The following is a 23,810-nucleotide window of genomic DNA, read 5'->3' as shown; positions in this document are numbered from 1 at the left end:
AATCATCACTATGTTTGGCTATTTTAACATTGTTGGAGCATTAAAGACATTTTGACATGCTTTGCAAGAATTTTCATGGGATGAAGGCAACTTATGGATTTATTAAATAAAAATAATAATGATAAAAATGAACACTACTATAGCAATTATGTTACAGGTATCATTCTATGTGCTTTAGACAGAATAAACAATTTGAATCCTCATGACAACCCTATGAATTAGCTGCTATTTTCTCCATTGTATACGTGAGGAAACAGGCACTGACAAGTTAAATAACTGGTCTAAGGTCTTACAGCTGGAACCATGCAATGTGGTGCTGGAACCCGTGTTCTCCATCATGGGGCTGCCTGGTATTCAATAAAATTTTCAATGTTTTAGTGTGTCTCATTAATATGAGTTGGTGTAACTTTAGAATGAAAGCAATGTTGAAACGTGCCGCTGTGTTTAAACCACCACAGCAAAACGTGATCCCATCACAAATGTGCTGATCTCATGGCCACTATCTGCTCCACATGTCTATTGGATATACACGTAGGGGCCTCCAAACTTATTCCTCTTAATAGTTAAATATTTCATTTACTGTTTTAACAAAGAAACTGTACACCATTGGTCCCTTTAATGTGAAACTCCTGAAGAAAGAGTACACCAAACTCCTACCACAAAGATTCAAAGCTTGGTTCATGGACAATTTGCATCAGAATCCCTGATCAGCCTGTTAGAAAAGCCTATTCCTGGGCTTCAGCCCAGATTCACTCATTTAAAGTCTTAGGGAGTGGGCCCACCAACTTTTGAGGACCACCTTTCTACCAGGTCCTTCTTGTGACCCTGCCTACGCTGCCTACCCCCGCTTCTACATGCACCACCTGGAGTTCCCCTGAATGCAAGATGCTGTTTCACACCTCAGAGCCTGAACATGCTGTTTCCTGTGCTTCTTATGCTTCCTCCTCTTATTGTCTTCTGAACTCCCACTCCACTAAGATTTAGTTCAAAAGTCATCTCTGCAAGGTTTCCCTGGGCCCATCAGGCAAGAGTTAGGTGCTTTTTCCACTGTACCCAATGCCATTAAACTCATGCCTCTACCCTAGAATTATCCTGCAACTGGTCTGTGTACTCTGCTGGCCGGGGGTTGGGGGGGGTCACCTGAGGTCTCTGCACTACCTATCCTTTGTAAACTACCAAAGATCATGCCTGACATAGAGTAGTAGGGACTCTGAACTTGCTGCTTGAATGGACTGAGTTCAGTGTTACCAAATGATTGGGGTGAAGTCCTGACAGTTCTGCAGTTTTTAATTCTATTGAGATGGTACATCAAGTACATGACTTCTATGAGAAAATAATTTTTTAGCAGGTGGGAAAAAGGAAACATTTTGGTCATTTTTTTCTTCTTGCACATTTATTCCTTTTCTTTCTTTCCCCCCTTTTAATTAAAATGTTTTATATTTTGAACAGGCAGTACATGTGCTTGGTACAAAATTCAAAGGATCCAAGATAAGCCACCTCTTCACCTACATCCTCCAACAATTGAGTCCCTTACAGTGAACCAGTCACTGCTACAGTTTCTCGTGTGTACTTCCATAACTCTTTTAGATACATATAGGCAAATAAGTATACATTTATCTATCACTATTTTGCACTTTTTAAAAAAAAAATTTATTTATTTGGTTGCACCGGGTCTTAGTTGCAGCACGTGGGCTCCTTAGTTGTGGCTTGTGAACTCTTAGTTGCGGCATGCGAACTCTTAGTTGCAGCATGCATGTGGGATCTAGTTCCCTGACCAGGGATCGAACCCAGGCCCCCTGCATTGGGAGTGTGGAGTCTTATCCGCTGCACCACCAGGGAAGTCCCTTGCACCTTGTTTTTTTAAACTTTGTGATCCTTCCACATAAGCACATAAAAAGCAGCCTCTGCTTATTAACAGATGCATACTATTCGATTCTATGAATATATCAGGGTGGTTTTCTTTTTTTAATTTAATTTAATTTATTTATTTATTTTTGGCTGCATTGGGTCTTCATTGCTGCATGAGGGCTTTTCTCTAGTTGCGGTGAGTGGGGGCTACTCTTCGTTGCGGTGCGCGGGCTTCTCACTGCGGTGGGTTCTCTTGTTGCAGAGCACAGGCTCTAGGCGCGTGGGCTTCAGTAGTTGTGGCTCACGGGCTCTAGAGCGCAGGCTCAGTAGTTGTGGTGCACAGGCTTAGCTACTCCGCGGCATGTGGGATCTTCCCGGACCAGGGCTCGAACCCGTGTCCCCTGCATTGGCAGGCGGATTCTTAACCACTGCGCCACCAGGGAAGCCTGGTGGTTTTCTTTTAATAAGACATCTCTTGATCGACATTTAGGTTGTTACCAGTATTCTCTACTATCAATAATGCTACAATATACGTACAGGTAGTTTCACACACTATGAGTTTATTTGTAGGATAGATGTCTAGAAACGGAATTGTAGGATTAACAGGTAGTGATAAGTTTTATCACAATGGTTTTCATAAAGATTATACATGTTTTCACTCCACTAGCAACACATGAGAATACCTGTTTCTTTATAACCTGCCAATAGTGTTTTGTTTCCTGAGGTTCTAGGATGGAGAGTAAAGGAAACCCTTCAAGTAAGTATAGGCTCATCTACTGGTCTAACCCAGGAGTAAGAATATTTTTTGCAAGAAGTCAACACAGGTGTTTGCTTTGTAGGCTCATTTCTCCTCTCCAGGCAAGCTGGCATTGGGGTATTCATTACTGGTCTAACGTCGGTATTGTTTTGAACCCTAGAAGGCTTAGTGAGTCTTCAGAATCATTTCTACTCTGTTCTAGAAGTGGAAGACATCCCATTCATTCTACAAATACTTACTGAGCATCTATCCTGTACCAGGCATTGTTCTGGTGGCTGAGGCGTGAACAATGAACAAAATAGACAGAAGTCCCTGCCCTCATTAAGATTACATTATAATGGGGGGAGGCAGAGAGTAAACACAATACACAGATATGATATATGGTATGTTAGTTTACGATAAGTGCCATGGGAAAAATGAAGGAGAGAATAGGGGGTATGAGGAGTTACTTTCGTGAAAGGTGGTCAGGGAAGGCCTTGCAGAGAAGGTGACATTTAAGCAAAGACCTGAAAGCAGTGAAGGAAGGATTTATAAGGCATCCGGGGGAAAGAGCAAAGGCAGGAGTTGAGGGTGTGCCTGGTATGTCCTAGGAACAGCAAGGAAGGCTGCTGGTTAGGGCTCAGTGAGCAAGGGGAAGAGGTGAGATCAAGGAGGTCAGGGGGTTTGGGCGGCAGGCCTCACAGGAAAATAGGAAAACCACTGGAGAGTTCTAGAGGGTTACTCTGAACGCTCTACTGAGAACCGACTGAGGGAAGGCAATAATGGATGAAGGCAGAATGAGTTAGGAGACTTCCTGGAAACCAGGTGAGAAATGAGATGGGTTAGGCTGGGCTGGTTGCCATGGAGGTGTGGATGTGTTTGGACTGTGGGTCAGTTTTGATGGTGGACCCAGCAAGATTTTGTTAGACTGGATGTTGGATGTGAGGGGGAAAGGAGGTGAGAATGATTCCAAGTTTCTTGGCTTAAATAAGTGGAAGAATGGAATTATTTACTGGGATGGGGAAAGAACGCAGGTAGAGCAGGTATTAGGGTGAAGGTGAGTTGTGATTTGACTTGTGGTTACCATGGCTCTCTGTGGCTGGGGCTCTCAGATGGCCATGGTTCCAGATCCGATTAATGGCCTAGACAAGGCCATGACTGAAATGCCTTCTTGGGATGAAGGCTCAAAGGAATGTGTGCCCATGGGCATCGTTCTCCTCCTGGTGCTAGCCTATTCCAAATCAGCCTTGCACTGAGATACTGCATTAAATGTTCTTGCATCTTCTTTTTCTTTGTGAAATACTTAATCAAAAGGATATGCAAATGCATGCACACACACACACAACTAACCTTGAAAACAACTAAAAAACTTGATTTCTTGTCCACTACATAACTAGCAGAACATGAACCCTTATTAAAGAACTCACTGTTCTCCGAAAATAAAAAACTCAATTCAACTCTACATTTGTGGGTCTACGATGTCATCAAGACACCAGTTCCTAGACAATGCCAGGCTAGGCTGGTTACAGAAACCACACCAAGGCAATCTGCAATGTGCCTGATTGAAGAATGCAAACCGGAATTCACTGGACAAATAAATAAACCAAAAAGAAGGAATGCACTTAAAACAGTTGTCACTAAAGCATCTGATGAAACAATACCTAAAATTTGGAATGAATATTTCAACAAACACATAAAAAAGTGAAGGAAAGCAAAACCAGTATTTTAAGTTAAATTAGGGGAAAGGAAAAACAAAACAAAACAGAAACTGATACATACGGATTACTTCAAAAGGCTAAAGAGATTACGGGGGAGAAATTTAAAAAATGTGTCCCTGAGTGGGAGGCGGAATCTATGCAAGTCTACAACGCAAGAGCGCACAGAGCAGAATTTTTTCCCTACCCAACTCGCGAGACGAGCGGGTACCTCAGAAAGAAAACAACCATTCGCTAGAAGAGAGTAGCTAAGGGAATCCAAACGTGTTTTAAAGCAAGTAAAGTGGTGGCCAGACTGGGTGACTCAGAGGCATGACTCAAACCCGACACTGGGGGCCGTCAGCTCCCGGAGGCCGGGGGCGCGGCGTCAAAAACATTTTAGGAAAGTACCAGGCGCGTGGAGGGCGACGGGAAACCTCCCCGGGGACCGGCCTGGGGCTCCTCCTGCCCTAGAGTCTGACCTCTTACCATCCACACCAGGAGGAGTTTCTAACCTCCAGGCTTCCCCTTCTTCTTTCAGAAGCTGCCTGTCCACCACCCCCATTTTCCTTCCACAAAGCGTCACGCAGCGTGTGTGTGCGAGACGTCGGGCCCCTCCCAGCCGCCCTCCGCCCCCAGCCTCGCTCCGCTCCGCGCTCCCCCCAGCCCGCCCCCGCGCCTCCTCCAGGAGCAGCTCCCTTCCCACCCCGCCCGCGCCCGCCGCCCGGGCACGCGCGGCACGAACAACACCGGGAGCTGCTGTAGACAAACACCTGTCCCTCCTGGGCTCCGCGAGATTTGGAGCGAAAGCATAGGCAACAGTAGGAGGGTTCTCGCGAGGTTTAAGAAATTTCCCACGGCCCGTGTTGTGTCTGAATCGAGTAGTGGAAGGCGGTGGGAAGGAGGTGTAGCGTGAGACTGGGCTGCCCGCATTGGGCACATGCGCAGTGCCGCTCGCTCGTGCCGCGCCAATCCTGCAGCGCCTTCAGCAGGTTTCGGGCTCTGGATTCCAGTTCTCCGGGTTTTGGGGCTCCCTGCGGGAGGCAGTGCTGAATCTGGGAATCTCTAGGAATTGAAAGGGCAAGGGTGGGGGGAAGAAAGGGGTGCTGCAGGTAGGGAGGAAGAGGTAGGGCTCGGGTGCTGCACCTTTCTAGTAAGTGCCCAGACGGGCCAAGTTTGCTCGGGGGCTTCCAGGTTTAGATAGTCTGAGATGCACTTCGGCCAACGAGCAGCGTCCTCGACTGTGCCAGGCCCACGGGAGGACCTTGTCAGTGTGTCCCCGTATACAAGTCTGGGGGCTGCGATGAGGTCCTAGGGAGATTTACACGACAGGCAGCTCTCTGCCCAAGCAAAACCTTTGGCTTGAGTGCGGGGTGGGGGAGTGGTGGCTTTCAATTACAACGCAGTTTTCACTTCTGGAGAAAGCTTCGCGGTGCTCTGGCGTGTGTATGCAGAGTGGACACAGTAGGGGTGTCTTTGCCAGAGGCCTTGGCCTGACCTCATTTCACACCCAAGGAGAAGAAAGCTAAGGCTCTAATAGAGCTCAACTGCAAAAGTTGTCCGTTTACAGAGTTCTGGAGGGTCGGACCACGTTGTAATATTGTCTGTCTCTCTGTTAGCAAGGGGGTCGAATGAACTAAGATAGTTCTTGGTTTGTCACTCGTCCGAACTCCAAGCATCTTTGTAGCGCCAGCACCTAACGCTGACATTACCATAATGGAGGCGTCCAATGAACGTTTGAATGAATGAAAAGGGCTGGGAACTAGAGTGAGCGGGAAGCCACTTGGAAAACACCCATTTGAGGAGGTGTTTCATCTAGGCCTGTGAAACGCGGCAGATTTTCCCAGGACCCCTCCGCTCTTCCCCTCGGCTCCGCCTCCTGACCCCTCCATTCTCCGTCCCCGTTGTAATCCCCTCCGGTTTTCCTCAGTCTCCACGTACGTCCCTCAGGGCGCGTCCCAAAACCCGGATAACCGGAGCGCTCCCCATGGACCAGATGGAGGGCTCGCCCGCGGAGGAGCCGCCTGCGCATGCTCCATCTCTTGGGTAGGTTTCCAGGGAAGGCAGTGAGCTGTATCCCTTACTCCGCTGGCGGCGCGAGGCGTCTGGCTCTTCGCGGCTGCTGCGAGGGGAAAGGGAGCGCGGGGGCTGGGTGGAATCGAGGAGTGAGGAAAAAGGGAAAGGGGCGGGGGAGAGGGACCAGGGAAGGCGTCAGGGAGAATCTCGCGAGGGTTGGAGTTTTGGCGAGAGTTTGTGGAAGATGGCGCCTGTTGTGACAGGGTAAGTCTGGGGGAATCGGAGCGCTGGGAACCGGGAAAGTTGCGGGCGTCTCGCAGCCCGCGGCGGGCGGCGGGTTCGAGGGCCGCGGCACGCTTGGCGTCCGGGGGCCGCGGGGGCGGTGTAGCGTGCGCCGAGCGCGGCGGCGGCGTGTGGCCGTGCGCTGCCCGCTCTGCGCTGCTGTGGCTCGGGCTCCGGCGCGTGAGGGCGGGCGGCGACGGCGGCGAGGCCGGCGGGTGCGGGCGTGAGTGCGGCCCGGCGCGCGGGGCCCGCGGGCTCCGTGCCCGCAGCGCGCCTTCCGCGCCGCCGTTCGCGGGCCCTGCCTCCCGGCCCCGCGCAGCTTTGTTCATTGAGGCCGTCGTCGCCTTCTCCCGGGCGGGTGCCCCCGGCCCCCGGCGCTTTGTCTCTCCCCGCTGCCCCCCGCGACTCTCTACCCCCGGCCCTTTGTTTCGCCGCCTTGGGCGCTTTGTCCGACCCGTCGCGCCCCGCATCCTTTCTCCATCTCCTCCCCTCATCTGTCCTTCCTCCCTTGCCCCTTTGTTGTGCCCCTCTCTATTCGGTAGCTCAGTGACCTGCCACAGCCCAGGTACCAGATTTCTGTTTTTCTTCTAATTTTTCTCCCATTATTTCTCTCTTGCGTTTCCCTCTCACCTTTCTGCTTGGTCCTTGATCACCCCCGGAGGCTTTGTCTCCCCCGTCCAGTGGTTTATTCGCTTGGTACCCCCTTCACCTCCCACCATCGGTTGATTTATCCACTACCCACGGTGTTTGTCGGCTGAACTGTCTCAGCCCCGGGACTCCATCTGGTGCTCCGAAGTACAGACAGACCCTAGGGTTTGTTGTTGTTTTTGTGCGTCTGAAAGATGCGCGGGGATACTTGGTTTCCTCCTCAGCGCTCCTCCTCTCCGCACCCTTTTCTCTCGGGATTGCGTGCACACCTCCCCACCACCCCTTTCTCTCGGGATTACAGTGTCTCCAGTTTTCTTCGCGGTCTCTTTGGGCCCCTGGTTGTTTTGCTTGGCAACAGTAGCCCTGGAAAAAGGTCTCTTGGTTATTCCCCCGCCCCCCCCAGTACCCGCCCTCCCGCCCCTTGGTTTCTGATGGCCTAGGCCAAGGGCAGCTGTCGTAGCTTTGCGTCTGGGTTACCTGAGGGTGTTGTAGAGACGAAAGGTGCTTTTTTTCTGTTGGTGTGCGAGAATAGTTTCAGTTGTTACGTTGGATATTCATTTGGTACGTGCATAGCAGTTGCGTATCTGGTGTTAAAAAACTTGTGAATGTTGGTTTGGGATGGAGAATTTCAGCATTTTCAAGAGTTCAGTTAGTTTACCAGTAACTGCTGCTTCGCAAGGAAAAAGGGAGGGCATCCTGCTTGGAAATTTGATATGAATATTTTACTTTTTCTTAATTTTTAGATAGTTTACAGTTATGTGCTTTTGCTCTGTAGATTTATGACAGCTCTTCTGCTCCATCTTCGAAGTTGAAATGAGGAAAGCGCTTAAGAGTGCAGTTTGGGTTGATGAATACTGCTTCTGGAATCTTTGTGGAATGCATTAATCAAATGCAATTAAAAGACATTTAAGTAATAGTCTTTAAGGTAAAGGCACTTCTAGTGTTAAAGGAGCTTTAATTTGTTCAGAGTGCTTATTGTTATGGAAATGTTAAAAGCTTGGAGTTTGGTGTGGGAGTTGGGGGAGGGTGGTATGGTGTGTTTAAATGGCCTGGATATTCTGGTGCTGGAATAAGAGGTATTAGATTTACCAGTATTACTAGGCTGAGTAGACTGTTCAGGAGGTCCCCCCCGCCCCAACTGACTGATCACTACTTTTAGAAGATATGTTATCCGTAAAATCACTTGGAGTGTCATTTCATTTGTAAACCACATGAAGTGCTACTAGTAGAGGATATACAAGTGTGAGGAATGTTGGTGGAGAGGAAAGCATTTTTTTTTTAAGGCTGTGATTAGAATTAGTATGAATTAGTTTGAATTTTAATTAATGGAAAATCATCTTTCATGATTGATATGTGAGGCTTCTGTGAAAATTTGCAGTCTGGGTTCCATGAGTGGATTCCACCGATAATCATTTGTCTTCCTTACTTGTACCTAGGACATAATCATTCTTTTTGAAGGTGAAATCTTGAGCACACACTGTTGTTTCTGACTGTAAGCAAATACCTTGTAATAATGGAAGGTATTTTGCTCTGACGAGTGCAGATAAGAATGATCACACAAACCTCATAAAAGCAACTTTTAAAAATCAAGTTGTGTTTTTCTGTTTCTAAATCATGTAAGACCTTTACTTCGTGACCAAATAAAACTACCTTTATTAAATTATATTAAATAGCAGCATATTTAGAAACATACAGCATTAGTTGTAATTGGGAAACTTTCATTTTCAGGAAAAAATATAAGAGGCTCACTTGGGGTATTTTCACTCCTATTCTAATATATGCTTCTTAAGTAGGTTTGTTTAAAACTTACCTGTTGTTCTATACCCACAGATTTCTATCAGTGTTTTAAGTGGCTAAGATAAAAAACGTTTTGGGGGTGGGAGGGAAGCTACTCTTGCCAGATGTAATTCATTAAATAATCTTTGGCGCTCTGGATGGATAAAGTATTAGGGAAAAAAATGGTGTGTTTGAAAGTTCTTACAAATCTTAATTCTAGTATTCGGTCATTTTTAAAAATATATTTAAAAAACCCAAGACTTGGCTTTAAAACATTATTTCACATTTTGTTTCCTTAATACTAAATTTCATGTTATTTCAACTAGGGGCAGTATTTTCTCATGGATTGGCTAAAAGTTGTTATTTTTGGCATCTGGCTTTGTGATTATTTCCAAGTTACTCTACTTCCCCTGGGCCAATTTCCTAACTATGTAGTAAAATGGGAATTGTAGTAACTTGCCACATCTGCACAGGATTGCTGTGCCTTAGGATTTGCAGAGAGCATCCTTGGATGAAAGGTGTGGTTAAAAAATCTAGGAATTGTTACTGAATTAAGCCAATGTGAAGTAGGTCATATTTTATAGGAAATTAAGTAGGAGGTTATGAACTAAGTTCTTGGCATATCACAGTGGTGATAGTGGGATGAAAAATCCCCAAATACGTATTATAGTTAGGGTAATAAAATTGATACTGTTTTTAAGAGGGAGAGGGATAAGTAAAACACATTACAGGGCGGTGTGTGTGTGTTTGTGTTGTGTAAGAGAGTGAAGATCTGTCAAACTCAAATGTAATAACACATTTTAAAATTGTGGGATGCCTTTCCTCTGTTGATTTGTTTTCTGCATGTGGTACTATTTTGTTTTAAATGGTAGCACAAAATGTTTTCACTAGACTCTAGGCCAAGTCTGTTAATAGTAGTGACTAATTTTCAATATGCCTTATATTTTTTAATGCTTTGTTATTTACTCTCAATATTTTCTAAGAACCAAGACCATAATTTCAGACTTGACCTTTGGCCTAGAAAAGTGTTTTGCATTTGGGAGACACTCTGTAGATATTTATTGAAAAAACAAAACCAGTTGTTTCTCTATTCCTGGTAGATTATGTCATGTCCCAATAGTTCCCCAAGCCAGGTTTTCTCTCTCACACTAACTCTTTATGTTTAATCACTAAGAACTGATAATTTTCCCTCCTGAAAAACTCTTGAATCTGTCTCCTTCATCCTCACTGCCGCAGTTCATGCTCTCATCGTTTCTCACCTGGATTACTACAGACATTGGCAGCTTCCTCTTTCTGCTTCTAGACTCACCCCCTTTATCCAGCTTCCACATAGTCTTTCTAAAGAGCAAATCTGATCACTTCACTCCTTATTTTAAAAACCTTTCAATGGCTCCCCCTAGCAGCCTTCATTAAGAGAGGCAGCGGAGTGGAGAGTTTATGAGCTCACTTTTAGGATTTAATCTGAGCTGGATTCCAGTTCTGTCTCTGCCACTTAAAACCTCTATAAGACTGACAAACGATCTAACCTCTCCTTGCCTCCTCCATCAGTTGCAAGGTAATTATTCTTAGCTCAGTGGTTCTCTGTGAGGATTAAATGCAAGAACACATTTTAGGATGCCTGGCATATAGCAGGTGCTCAAAAAATGTTAGCTAGCACGGCATATAGGATCCTCTATAACTATTTCATTTACCTTTTCTCCAGCTGAACTGTTTTGCCTTTCTCTCCCTTCATATTCAGTTCTCCAGCCATATTCAAGAACTTGGAGTTCCTTGTATGGGCTCCGCAGTTTAATGTATCCCTGTGCTTGAAAAGTGCTGGTGTTAGGTAGGTTATTATTCAAGATTTTGGTCTGAGGATATTCTACCCTGATCCACCAGGCTGGGTTCAGTACCCCTCCCGTGTGTTCTTAAAGGACCAGGTATAATTCACTTGGAAGTGTCATACTGAATTGTAATTGTCTGTCATACCCAAAGGCTGTTGGTTACTTGATGACAGATAATGTTAAAAAAATATATATATATTCTTAGAAGAGTGTCTAGAACATGATGGGGACTCAGTAAAAAGTTTTTTGAACAAAGGACTCAGAGAACTTTGAAACCATGATGCAACATGGTTTGTGTAAGCAGAATTTGATGTGTACAGGGAATATATTGATTCTATAGGGTATTTAATTGCTGAATTACCCAAAGAAATTGATATTTTCAGTCAAAGACAGTCTTATAGCCCCTGACAACATTGTAGTAAAATTCTTAGGCAAAAGTTCCTTTGGATTTTTAGAAAATAGTGTATTGTTTGTACAAACTGACAAGCTTAAATATCATATATATATATTTTTTGTATGGTTGACTATTCAGTGTTTTTCAGAAGGTTTCATTATTTTTAAGTGTTTTAAGTACTTCTTAGATGCATAGGGACATGCATTAAACCTTAAGACACTGTAGGCTGCTTTTTTGGGGGATCCACACGATTGAACCAAATAAGTTTATAATCTTCAGGAAGGCTCAGGTTTTGTGGACAGATTACTTATAATTTCTTTAAGCTTCAGGTTCTACCTGTATAAAATAAGGAATGATAATTTTGTTGTGTTTATCTGCTGGACACATTGTGACTATCAAATAAGGTAAAATATGTGTCAAATAAAACAATGGATGTGTAAGTGATTTGTAAAGCACTGTATACAAATACTTTAATTTTAATGATCAGTTTCTTTTGGTAACCTTTCACCGGCAGGATTCAAGATGAGCTTTCTTATATTGCAACCTGTGGTTTGTGGATCATGTCTTAGGAAGGCAGCAGTGTATTTAGTGCAGAGGACTGCAGCCCTTTGAATATATGCCTTGGCATTTTGAGCAGACATATTTGATACATTACTGCTTGACCACACATGTTGTCATTGAGTCACCCCCAACTTTTTGGGGTCTGCTTCTTGCTGCTCTCTTCTCTGCTTGGACAGCCATAATGATGTAGGAATGTTGAATGCCCAGCTGCTACCATCTCTCAGGACACCTTGCCCATAGTTCTGGATGCCTGTTAGGCCTGGTACAACATCATGATGTCACTTATGTCTCATCAGGCCTGATTCTGCTTCAGGGAGTGAAATGATATCCTAATGGTGTGAAAAGGGTAATGCATTTCCTGAACACAACTTACTACTGGGGAAAAAGCAAGCATTGGAGTCACTCTGGCTTGGTTTGTATAATTGGTAGTAATTACTTATCTGTATAAATATTTGTGTAGGTTTGTTGTGTTGAGACAATGAAGAGTGATAAGCATGACAGCTTTTCAGTCACATTGGTAAGTTCATGGCAGTTTTGGGAATATTTAAATTATTTAAATTTACAAAAACAAAAAGAAACCGCTGCATCTTGGGTATCCTAAGTTGCAAAAGCCTTGCAATGAAAATGCTGTGCTGATTGGATGTGAGATGGAGTACACTAGAAAATCAAGTTGACCCTTTTTAATTCCCCTCCTGTGCTTTCTTTTCTATATTCAGTATTTTAATTAATGAATTGTGGCTGTGCCAGGTCTTAGTTGCGGCAGGCTGGATCTGTAGTTGTGGCGTGTGGACTCTTAGTTGCGGCATGCATGCAGGATCTAGTTCCCTGACCGGGGATCGAACCCTGGCCCCCTGCATTGGGAGCGCAGAGTCCTATCCATTGGACCACCAGGGAAGTCCCATCTATATTCCATATTTTTAATTTGGTCTTAGAACTAATGTTTTTTGTGCGTTTGTTAATTAGATGATAGAGTTGTAAATGAGTAAGAATAGTTTCTCATAAAAAGTTTATATAACTAGGGAAAGTGTTTATCGCTTTATGAAACCCTGTTATTTTTTACTAGTGTTGTAAAGATTGTGTTATATAACTGCAGTATCAGTTGCCTTATAAAATAGAGAATCAGTGTTACATATTTTTTCTTTAAACAACTTCTTCTGGAACAGTGGTATTCCGTTTTTGGAAAACTGCAGATCCACTAAGATCTTGCTTTTTTATCCAGAATACTTTTTTTTTGGCCGTGCCACACGGCTTGAAGGATCTTAGTTCCTCGGCCAGGGATCAAACCCGGGCCCCAGCAGTGAAAGCGCCGAGTCCTAGCAACTGGACCGCCAGGGAATTCCTTTTTTTTTTTTTAATTGGAACTTATTTTTTAGAGCAGTTTTAGTTTCACAGCTAAATTGAGGGGAAGGTACAGATATTTCCTGTGTACTCCTTGCCCCCCCCCACAAATAGCCTCCTGTATTACCACCATCCCCCAACAGAGTGGTACATTTGTTATAACTGATGAACTTAACTGACGCATTATTATCTCCCCAAGTCCATAGTTCACGTTAGGGTTCACTCTTGGTGTACATTCTGTGGGTTTGGACAAATGTATAACGTATCTACAAATGTATGTGCCATTGTAGTATCAAACAGAGTAGTTTCATTGCCCTAGAAAGTCCTCTGTGCTCTGCCTGTCCATTGCTCTCTCCTCCCTTATCCCATTCTGCAACCACTGAACTTTTTATTATCTCCATTGTTTCCAGCATACTTTTTCAAATCATTTAACTTTTGGTTTGAGTATGAGGGACTTTTTCATGGAAAAAATTATGTAGTTCTGTACAGAGCTCCTGATCCATACACCAAGTGGAAGAGGTGGAAACATTGAGATCCCCAGACATGAAGGAATGGTTAAGGGAAATGAAGAGTATAACCATGCTTTAGTGGTTCTTTATAATTGTTTTAATAATGTATTTATTAAAGTTATTGAACACTTAATAGGTATAAGACCGCTGTATAAAAACCTTTTAAAGATGGCTAAAAAATGGTCCAGTGAAGCTCATGATTTAGTGGAAAGTACACAGATAATAAGGGAGATTATATGTGTATAACAGATGTATAATGTTGGTGGGAACATGGGTGCAAATGATTATCTTTTAATTTGAGAGGAGAGATCATAGGGAGTGGTAGAAAATAAAGCTAGAAAAGTGGTTGGGGCCTCTTAGAGGACCTTGAGTGCTAAACCAAGGATTTGAATATCAAACAGGGATGGGGGGGCACTGACCGAGTTTTGAAGAGGTGAGGCTGGGTGTAGATACAGTTGACACTTGAATAACACAGGTTGGGGGGGTGGGTTGGGGCGAATAGCTTGTAGTAGGACCTTCAGGTACCTGAGGTTCCTCTGTACCCATGGTTCCCCATCCTCAGATTCAACGAGCCCGAGTCGCGTGGTATTTAGTATTCATTACTGAAAAAAATCTTCATGTAAGTGGACCAGTGCTGCTCGAGGGTCAGTTGTAGTGTAAAATAGATTGGAGTTGATGGAGAACATAAGAGAAATATATATGAGCAAAGTCTGATCTTGGAAAGCCTAGGAGTGGAAGGAACAAAGCACTTTTGGGGGCAGGGTGGGTGGTATAGGGAGCTTTGGAATCGATGCAGTAGATAAAATCTGTGGCTGTGAGCATGTCACTTAATCTAAGTCTTGCCCTTGTCTAAAAAGTGGGAGAAAATAATACTTCATGGTATCGATATGAGGATTAAATGAGATACAGGATATAAAATGCCTAACTCAGTTCTGGGAGTAGTAAGTGCTCAAAAAATAGGTTCTCCTCTTCCTTTCTGGAATAGAATTTAAAGGATATTAGATGGGGGTGGGGAGAAGAATGGAAGAGAAGGTGGGACGGGGTGGGGGGAAACTGAACGATTGAAACCTGGGTGATGACGTATTTACAGGTGGGAAAGTGAGTGAGGTGAACAGGTATAAGAGAGCCTACATAACTGTTTGTTTCTTTTAGCTTTTAAATAAATACTGAATATTTTTGCATGCTTCTGCTATAACGTTTAACATTTTTCTGCAATTGTGTAAATATACCTGTATTATCTTTTTTTTTCTTCTGTCTATATCCATTTATCTAATCTATCAGCGAGCTTCGTAAAGACTAGGCCAATATTTTACTTTTGTTGCATAATTGTGGAGCAACTGCTATTGGCCAGATTGTACTTGCTGGATGAACATGACTTGAATGGATTTAATAAAATACAATACTTGCCACTAGGTGGCACTTAGTCTAAGTGATAAAGCTGAAATTCAGCATAGATTGGTTTTTGTATGTAGAGCCCACTGATAAACTGACACCCTGGATTATTGTTTAGCTTTCTGCCAGTTCTGGACTATACTTTTTGAAGTGGGATATGAAACATATAGCAAATAGAAACCTCAGAGTGTTGAAAAACAGAAAAGTGTAATGGCATTAGAATATGTCCTGTAAAAAGGAACTGAAGTGAAGCTCAGTTAAAATTCACAATGACTAAATTACCCATCTCTGAGTGTATTTAAAGTGAAGCCAGGTGCTTAGATTTTAGGCCTTGTTTTTTCTTAAGACTTTGTGAATTGCTTTAAAGGAGAAGATTGGGAATTTGTTTGTTCCTGGATTTAATGAGAGATGATGATGAAGTGTGGTCTGTAGGGATACTGGACACAATTCTGTATTCTCTTATTTATATTCTGGTGTATTGTGCTCTCTCTGTTGTGGAGTAACAAACATACCATAGAAAGTAACTACATCCTGTGTGACAGATGTTATAGATTGTTAAATCCGTTAGATTCAGGAAACTTCAGACCTGGAAAAGACCTTGTTAATCATATGTTCTAAAGTAACCACTCATTTAAACATAGGCAGAGACAGAGTAAATAATTTACAATTAGCTAGTGGCTGAGACATGTTCAGTGCCTGAGCTGAGACTTGTTCTGGTTTGTTTTTTAAGGGGAGAGATTTATGCTGGGCTTTCACTCTTTTGTATTTATACCACTCAGCTGCCTTTTAATGTTACATGCACTTCGTTTTTTAAAATACTTTCTTCCCCCTATTTTTGTGGGCTTAGACCAAGAATACAAATTTCTCAGCCCCAAGCCCGGGAGTGCTGCTGCCAGTGTTGCTTAATAAGCGGTCAGCTCTGAGCCTGCCTGTTCTTTCTTCCTTTGCTGTTTTCCTGTTCTTGATGCTGCTTGCGTTCTTTATCTTGTACTGTACTTGTGACTGACCAGGGTGGCCACACACTTGTCCTCACTGCACACCTCCTCACCCAGCCTGCTTTAGTTGCCCCTATGCAAGAACTGCCTGGGTTCACTTACCCCTGGTTCACTCCACTCTCTGCTTCTTGTCTCTTTAGCTTCTTAGTTTTGCCACCTGCACTAAATTGCAGCTGGCTATTTCCAAAGCTTCTGGAAGAGAAAATGGACAGGAGGGGAGATTGAGAAAAAAGAAGACTGTCATACAGGGAAGGAGGCCACAACTTGAAATCATATACTGAAAGATGGGCTTGTTTATGAACCTGGTGATTTTCATACAGTGATATTTTTTAGTGTATTTATGTCAAAACAGTATGACACTCTTGATTATGGAATTCATTAAATCTGTTGTGTCTGTCATCTGTGCTTATCCAAATGTCAAGGAAGTGAATTAAATCCATTTCAGCATTCCAAAGATAGTAGTGATAGTCTTGGTTTGGTACTTTATTTACAGCTTACAGTAATGAGTGTCATTATTTGATTAAATGGATTGTACTGAACTAGTGGGGGTTGTTGCTTCACTGTTGTAATGTTAAAAAAACAAACCTGGAGAGCCATAGCTTTCAAAGATGATTTCATAATTATTGGTAAACAAGTATTTTTCATCCTGGCCTTCTCCTATGCTATAGTGTGATGGGTACGTTTTAATACAGAATTTAGTGGCATGTTATTCATTTAATCCTAGTTTCTTAGCTGTAAGTCCTGCAAGTTGTCAGTTGGTACATTAAATATCGTTTAAATTACATTACAGTTTAAATTCACATGGTAGCTTAGGTGTGCAGTTGATTTATTTTTTCATTGTATTTTATCTTGTTTATAAAATCATTTCAGGGAAGTGACTATCTTGAGTGGAAGTTTTCCTTAAGGGCTAGTTAATGTCATCTGTAAACACTCATCTTGATTATTTTTCTTGTTGGAAAAATAATGTTTGTTAAAAGAAACTCAAAAGTTATTTAAATATGTCATGTAAAGTGAGCCACTGTAGTCTTCCACCAGGAAATTAACTACTGTTATCAATTTGGGAGCATATTCTTCAACTTTTTTTGTTTTAAATGGAAATGCTAACATTCTATTTTATTGATATATTAAAGATGTCAGTAGTTTAGCAAACAGAATATTTAAGGGGATTAGGGAACTGACATTTTCTTGACTACTGAGTCCTCAACTACATTGTGAAGGGAGATAGTATCTCCATTTTATAGATGTCCGAGGGTCAGGGATTTAGTGATTTATCCCAAGTTCACGCAGCTTCCCTTCTGCCTTTGTCATTGCACTACCATGTACTCAGAGAGCTTTTGTTTATCTCTCCACCTAAATGTTAATCAGTTGAAAGCTTCCAAGCTCTCTACTAGGTGGCAAGACAGTCCCAGACATAGGTAAGCCTAACACAAGGCTTTAAGGAAAAGGAGATTATTATATTCTTCTCTATTACATTACTTTAAAAATAAATATATATTCTTGACTAGTGTTTGAACTCAGAAGGTTCTCTGAAGTAGCATCGTTTATCTTTAAGTAAAATTTTGTATCATTTAAAAAATAATCTTGTCAGGTACTACTGGGATGATGTTAAATCAGTTAATCCTCTTCTATTTGTGTTTTTAGTTTTTATCTATGTTATCTATCGTCTTATTCCTTTTCTGCCTAAAGACCAATTTTCAGGTGGTTTAATTATTTTGTATACACATTGTTTGGCTTTGGACAAGTTACCTAATTGTGTTGTAACTTAAGTTTCTCCATTTGTAGAGTGGGGAGCATATCTCAGAATTCTTGTGAGGATCAAATGTATGTATGCAAGGGGCTGCCAGACTAGGCTGTTCTGTAAGAATTGCTTACTGGTCATTTCCTTTCTTATTTCTCATTCAAGCCAGGGCCAGATCTCTTCTTTACCACTTACCTTTTCTGTTAAATGTTAAAATCTGGTTTTTCATCCCAGGCCATCAATAAATAACCCTTCAACTGGATCCCAAAATCTTGTTTAATTTTCCAGCCTCCTTTGTTTTTGTTGACCATGGTGTCTTTATTCATGAGTTGACCATGGTGTCTTTATTCATGACTAATAAGACACTATCTTTATCTCTTGGACATTCCATCTTTTCTACCTATTCCTCCTCTAGTCTTAAATATTGTGGTCTGCAATCTTTGTCTTTCTCTCTTTGTCTTATCTATTCTTTGACTTGATATGTGTATCATCACCTCAGATGTTTAGAACCATATTTCTAAAACTACTACTGGTTGTTCTGTAGGCCCACCAAACTTGTTTTTTCCAAAACAACATGTTTTTTCCACCAACTAGACCTGTTATACCATCTTATAAAATAGGCTTGATATCTGTTATTAATGCCATTGTTCATCCAGCAGGTAAAAATGAACTTCCGTATTTTCCTCATTTCCTCCTACTCTTGTATTTTCTTATTTTGTTGATGACCAAATCATTCCCTTTCTGCTTCCAGATTACTTGTCTCATATTCTGGGCTCTCCTCTCCTTGCTCACTGCCATTGCTTTATTCTCCAGGTCAGCTTCATCTCTTGGTTGGACCACTGTCATAGCCTTGTCAGTTCCTTCTTTAGTCTATGGCTGTTGGTGGTTTGCTAGTGTACAGTTGTTAGTATTTAGAGGTTTGGGGTTACTTGGCAACCTAATTTTGTTGTAAATGGTGTCCATAGATTTTGATTTTGTTGTCTAGGTGCTCTTTTATGTGGAGAGATTGAAAAACTATGCTGCTGCCACCACCATCCTAAAATCCTGTCTTGAGTTTTTTAAAAAGTAATTTAGACAAATACATGTTACTTGTAAACTGAAATCAGTATAAAGTGAATAAGATAGTTCCTCTTCACACCTAAATCTCAACCCCCAGAGATAATGCACTGCTTACAGTGGGGCGAGTATACTTCCAAACTTTAGGGCAAACTCTCTACTTGTGCCCTAGATCCCTTCCCTTCTCAGCTATTCTAGGACATTGGTTAGCCCACTAACCTTTCCTCTGGTCTCAATTTTTACCTTTCTAATGAAGCATTCTTTTTTTTATATATATAAATTTATTGATTTATGATTTTTATTTTTGGCTGCGTTGGGTCTTCACTGCTGTGCGCAGACTTTCTCTAGTTGCGGCAAGTGGGGGCTACTCTTTGTTGTGGTGCGCGGGCTTCTCGTTGCGGTGGCTTCTCTTGTTGTAGAGCATGGGCTCTAGGTGCACGGGCTTCAGTAGTTGTGGCTCGTGGGCTCTAGAGCGCAGGCTCAGTAGTTGTGGCGCACGGGCTTAGTTGCTTGGAGGCATGTGGGATCTTCCTGGACCAGGACTCGAACCTGTGTCCCCTGCATTGGCAGGCGGATTCCCACCAGGGAAGACCTAGTGAAGCATTCTTGACAATATACAAACATGCTGTTATTTCTTCTCTGGATTCTGCACTCCCCTCTAGTTCCTATTTCTCTATTCCTCTTTGCAACAAACTTCGTATGAAGAGTTCGTTCTATCTCCAGTTACTCTTACTCCATTCCCCCTAAACCTTTTCCAAACAGGCTTTTTGTCTGGACCACTTCAGCAAAACTGCTTTTCTCACGGTTACCAATTCCCTCCACACAGGTGAATGTAGTAGTTTTTTTTTTTTTCAAATGTTATTTGACTTGATCAGTGGCATTTGGTGTCTTGTTCAAACATTTTTTTGCCTTCTAGGATACCACACTTCTAGTTTCCCACCTCACTGGCACCTTTTTCTTGGTCTCCTTTCTAGTGCTTTCTGATTTTACTACATTTATCCTACTTTTTATCCCACATTATGTACTTCTTCCCTGTTTTATTTTTCTCACTGGCATGTGTCAGCTTCTAACAATATATGTTATTTGCCTTTTATTTATTTCTCTTCCCCACTAGAATATAGTGTTTGGCATGTAGTGGGTACTCAGTATGTATTTGTTGAATGAATGAGCAAAGTGTTCTAACAGCATCACTTTTTGAATGGTCTGTTGTTTTCTCCTTGATTTGAAGTCCTACTTTTACTACTATGTGTTATACTTATAAAATTTTATAAGCCCCCTGGTATTAATACAGATTCATCTAATGTGTTTTAAATATAATCTATTACCTGAATATGGTGTTCAGTAGCCTTGAGGTCTGTTGTTGCATTTAGCCCTTGCCATCCTCTAGTGAGGAAGATAGTGTTCCTCTGTTTTACAGAAACTTAATAAGCAAGCTCACCTGTTGGTTGGTGGGAGAGTTGAAATTCGAACTCATGTCTCTGGATTCCAATTCCATTGCCATGAACGTCTTCTAGTGATTGTGCAGTCTCATATGTGATAATGCTTCCCCATATGTAGTTAACACTTAGTCATCCATCAACACATGATTGCCTGTGCTCACTAACCAGAGGAGCCCCTTCCCTCATTCCAGGCAGAGAATAGATCTGAGGCAGGAGGGTAAAGTTGAATAGCGAATTGGTTTATGCAGGATTTTTTTTTAATAGACTTTTTTTAATAGATATTTTTTTAGAACAGTTTTATGTGGGATTTTTGCCTCTGAATTTTAGAATATGATTTTGGAAGGAAGGTTGTGGAAAGAACACAGGCTGGTGGTCATGAAATAGATTCTCTTCACCACTAATTTGGTAATATCCCTGCTTTGCTTATTTTCTGCGTAAATGATATCTTTGATCTAGGCTTTAAGTTAGAAATGATACTATATGTGCCAGAGAGCCTAGAGAGTAATTCTCACACCATGTAAATGAAAGGTATCACTATTAAAAATGACTCAAGAGTCTCATGTTTTTGGTACTCTAGATACATTCATTCTTTTTATTATACTGGAGTACTTTTAATTTTGTTTTATGTAAGTCTGTTTTATTTTAAAGTTTCTGCTGTCAAATTTTGTTGTTTTTCTAAGACAGCAGCTGTGGATGTGGCTTAAAAACTGATGAACTTCTACAATGATGAGCCTTTATGGAGCAATGAAAGGCTGCTTACAAATTGTAGCCACAGTTGCAATGAGTTCTGTGTTTGTTCCCTAAGGGTGAATGTGTTTTGAGGGGAGTGAGTTAGGATAGTACAAATTGAGAGAGTGTTTCTATCCTGGGAATCTTTGGAGCAGTCATTTCTGCTACTGCTCTTTATTTCTTATGACTTTGAAGGAATTTGGAATGTTTTGCTTGACTTTTTGATGATCTTTAAGTGTATTACTTGGATATGTGTAAAGGTAAATTGTAATTTTAGTTGTTTTATGGACATGGTTTATGTCATTAAATATTTTTGCCCTCAGCAATTACTGTGTATAATAGCACTTATGGATGATGCTTTACCTGTGTCTGCTGTTTAAATGTTGGATTGTTTGGAACTAAATATTTTCCATTTGGTATGATTAGCTCATACATATAGTTTTAGGCACAATGTGTATACCTGTTTTCATTTCAAAAGTATATGGTTTTAATACGTTATTGAGCAGATCCAAATAGTTAACTATAAATTATTAAAAGTAGTTTTACTCTGAGTTACTAAAGCTCACACCTGGAGCTGAGTTACAAGAAATAAGCTGAGCCTTGGTATTTTCTGTCAAAATATCTAGAAGATAAATTTCTCCAATGAAAAGAATTCTAGAAAGTATTTATTTCAAAAAAAGAAAAAAAAAGGGAAGGGTGGTAGAGCGATAGTTGAAACAAATGAGGCTCCCTGACCAAAAAAAACAAAAACCAAAAACCCCCATAACTGTATATGTGAGATTATAGTCAGTATTTAGGAAGTTATTAGAGTATATATTTGCAAATCTCTAAACTATTTATGTATTTATTTATTTTTATAAATTTATTTATTTTTGGATGCATTGTGTCTTCCTTGCCGCTTGCAGGCTTTCTCTAGTTGCAGCGAGCAGGGGCTCCTCTTCGTTGCGGTGCCCAGGCTTCTCATTGCAGTGGCTTCTTCTCTTGTTGCGGAGCACGGGCGCTGGCTCTAGGCATGCGGGCTCAGTAGTTGTGGCGCACGGGCTTAGTTGCTCCGTGGCATGTGGGATCCTCCCGGACCAGGGTTTGAACCCATATCCCCTGCATTGGCAGGCGGATTCTTAACCACTGTGCCACCAGGGAAGCCCAAATTGCTTAGTATTGAATATATTCTAAAAGTAGAGGTTGAATATACTGTTAAAGTGAACTTTTTTGTTGTTAAATTGCCTCATTTTCCCTCGTAGTTAGTAGAGTTTAAACCTTGACAGTAACTTCTGTTCTTTTATTGTGTGGGACAGCATTTTATGCACATTAAAAATAACAGTTTTTGTGAATTGTGGTTATTATCCACAGTTACTTTTAGATATAAAAGCATTCCCAGGGCCTGAGATGCACGTGGCTCCGGTGGGAGCAGAGCATGTCTTTTCGAGGCGGAGGTCGCGGAGGCAGCGGCGGCGGCGGCAGCCACCACTTCCGAGGTGGAGGCGGCGGTAATTTCAGAGGCGGCGGCGGCAGAGGAGTATTTGGACGAGGGGCGGCCGCGGAGGTTTTAACAAAGGCCAGGACCAAGGACCTCCAGAGCAAGTAGTTTTATTAGGAGAGTTCCTGCACCCCTGTGAAGATGACATAGTTTGTAAATGTTCCACAGATGAGAATAAGGTGCCTTATTTCAGTGCTCCAGTTTATTTAGAAAACAAAGAACAAATTGGAAAAGTGGATGAAATACTTGGACAGCTTAGAGATTTTTATTTTCAGTTAAATTGTCAGAGAACATGAAGGCATCTTCCTTTAAAAAACTACAGAAGTTTTATATAGATCCATGTAAGCCGCTGCCGTTGCAGAGGTTTCTACCTCAACCTCAGGTGAGAAGGGATCTCCAAGAGGCGGTGGCCGGGGAGGTCGAGGAGGAGGAGGAAGAGGAGGTGGCAGAGGTGCTAGAGGTGGTGGTTTCAGAGGTGGAAGAGGACATGAAGTGTAACAGTTGACAGAAACTTCGCCAGTTGACTTCTGCATTAACCTCATGATCTACTTCTATGATCAGAAACTTGTTTCTTGATCAAATCTTAAAGAACTGGTCATTTTATGACTGGAGCTAAAATGTCAATGTCAAGAAAAAACAAGTGCGGCAAAACAGGCAATTTTGCTCTAAAAGAGTATGAACAAGTGTTCTAATGTTTTGTACAAAGCTTGGAACTTGTGGGTGTTTAATAAAGGGGCAGCTTTCATTTGAAGCATATTCAAATTTTTAAAATAAAGTGTTTTATTCCTTTAAGTTAAAAAAAAAAGCATTCCCAGTGAGTTGCTTCTGATTCATAATCAGATTTTAGCAGAGCAGATGTGGGCTACTGAAGGAATAATTAGCCAAAAAATATTAGGGGGTTAGAGAGCCCTTTGTGTAACATTTAACTTTAGTTTCTTGGCTAGTTTATATGAATAATTAAAGTTTTGAGGCAGTTAAATTTTCTTTTTTTCTCTTGGGATCTTACAGTTGTCACTGGTAGCTATAATCACTAGGGAAATGGAAGTATTATTTCCATAAACAGATGGCTTTTCCAGCACTGGTCCCTAACAGTGCTACTGAGGTTCCTGTTTATGTTGGATGATTTCCTAATCACACCAACTTGGTGTACTTTTGAAAGATGACACCTGACAATAGAATATGATGTAGATATTAAAATGACTTAGTGAACTTGAGATTTTACCAAAGTTGAGAGTATATATAATTCCCACGTTCCTGGGGGAAGATAGTCTGTTCCTGTGAGAGGAATCACCTAGTAATGGATGCTGATGCCTCAGCTGTCCTCTCAGGGATTCCTTAGCTACCTCTTACACTTTTTGA

At 41.9% G+C, this 23,810-nt stretch overlaps 1 protein-coding gene and 1 pseudogene across 1 annotated transcript in view; both read left to right on the top strand.

Moving 5' to 3' along the window:
- The first annotated feature begins 6,420 nt into the window (after positions 1–6,420).
- RBPJ (recombination signal binding protein for immunoglobulin kappa J region) overlaps positions 6,421–23,810 on the top strand; it is a 117,507-nt gene continuing 100,117 nt past the window's right edge. The window contains 1 exon segment of the mRNA XM_036852574.1: positions 6,421–6,558. Within this exon segment, the coding sequence (XP_036708469.1) occupies positions 6,539–6,558 (20 nt within the window). The 5' untranslated portion in view covers positions 6,421–6,538.
- LOC118895470 lies at positions 22,389–23,283 on the top strand (annotated as a pseudogene).

This window comes from Balaenoptera musculus, chromosome 5 (genome assembly GCF_009873245.2).
Source record: "Balaenoptera musculus isolate JJ_BM4_2016_0621 chromosome 5, mBalMus1.pri.v3, whole genome shotgun sequence".
Taxonomy (NCBI): Eukaryota; Metazoa; Chordata; class Mammalia; order Artiodactyla; family Balaenopteridae; genus Balaenoptera; species Balaenoptera musculus.
This window is presented reverse-complemented; position numbering and strand designations above follow the sequence as displayed.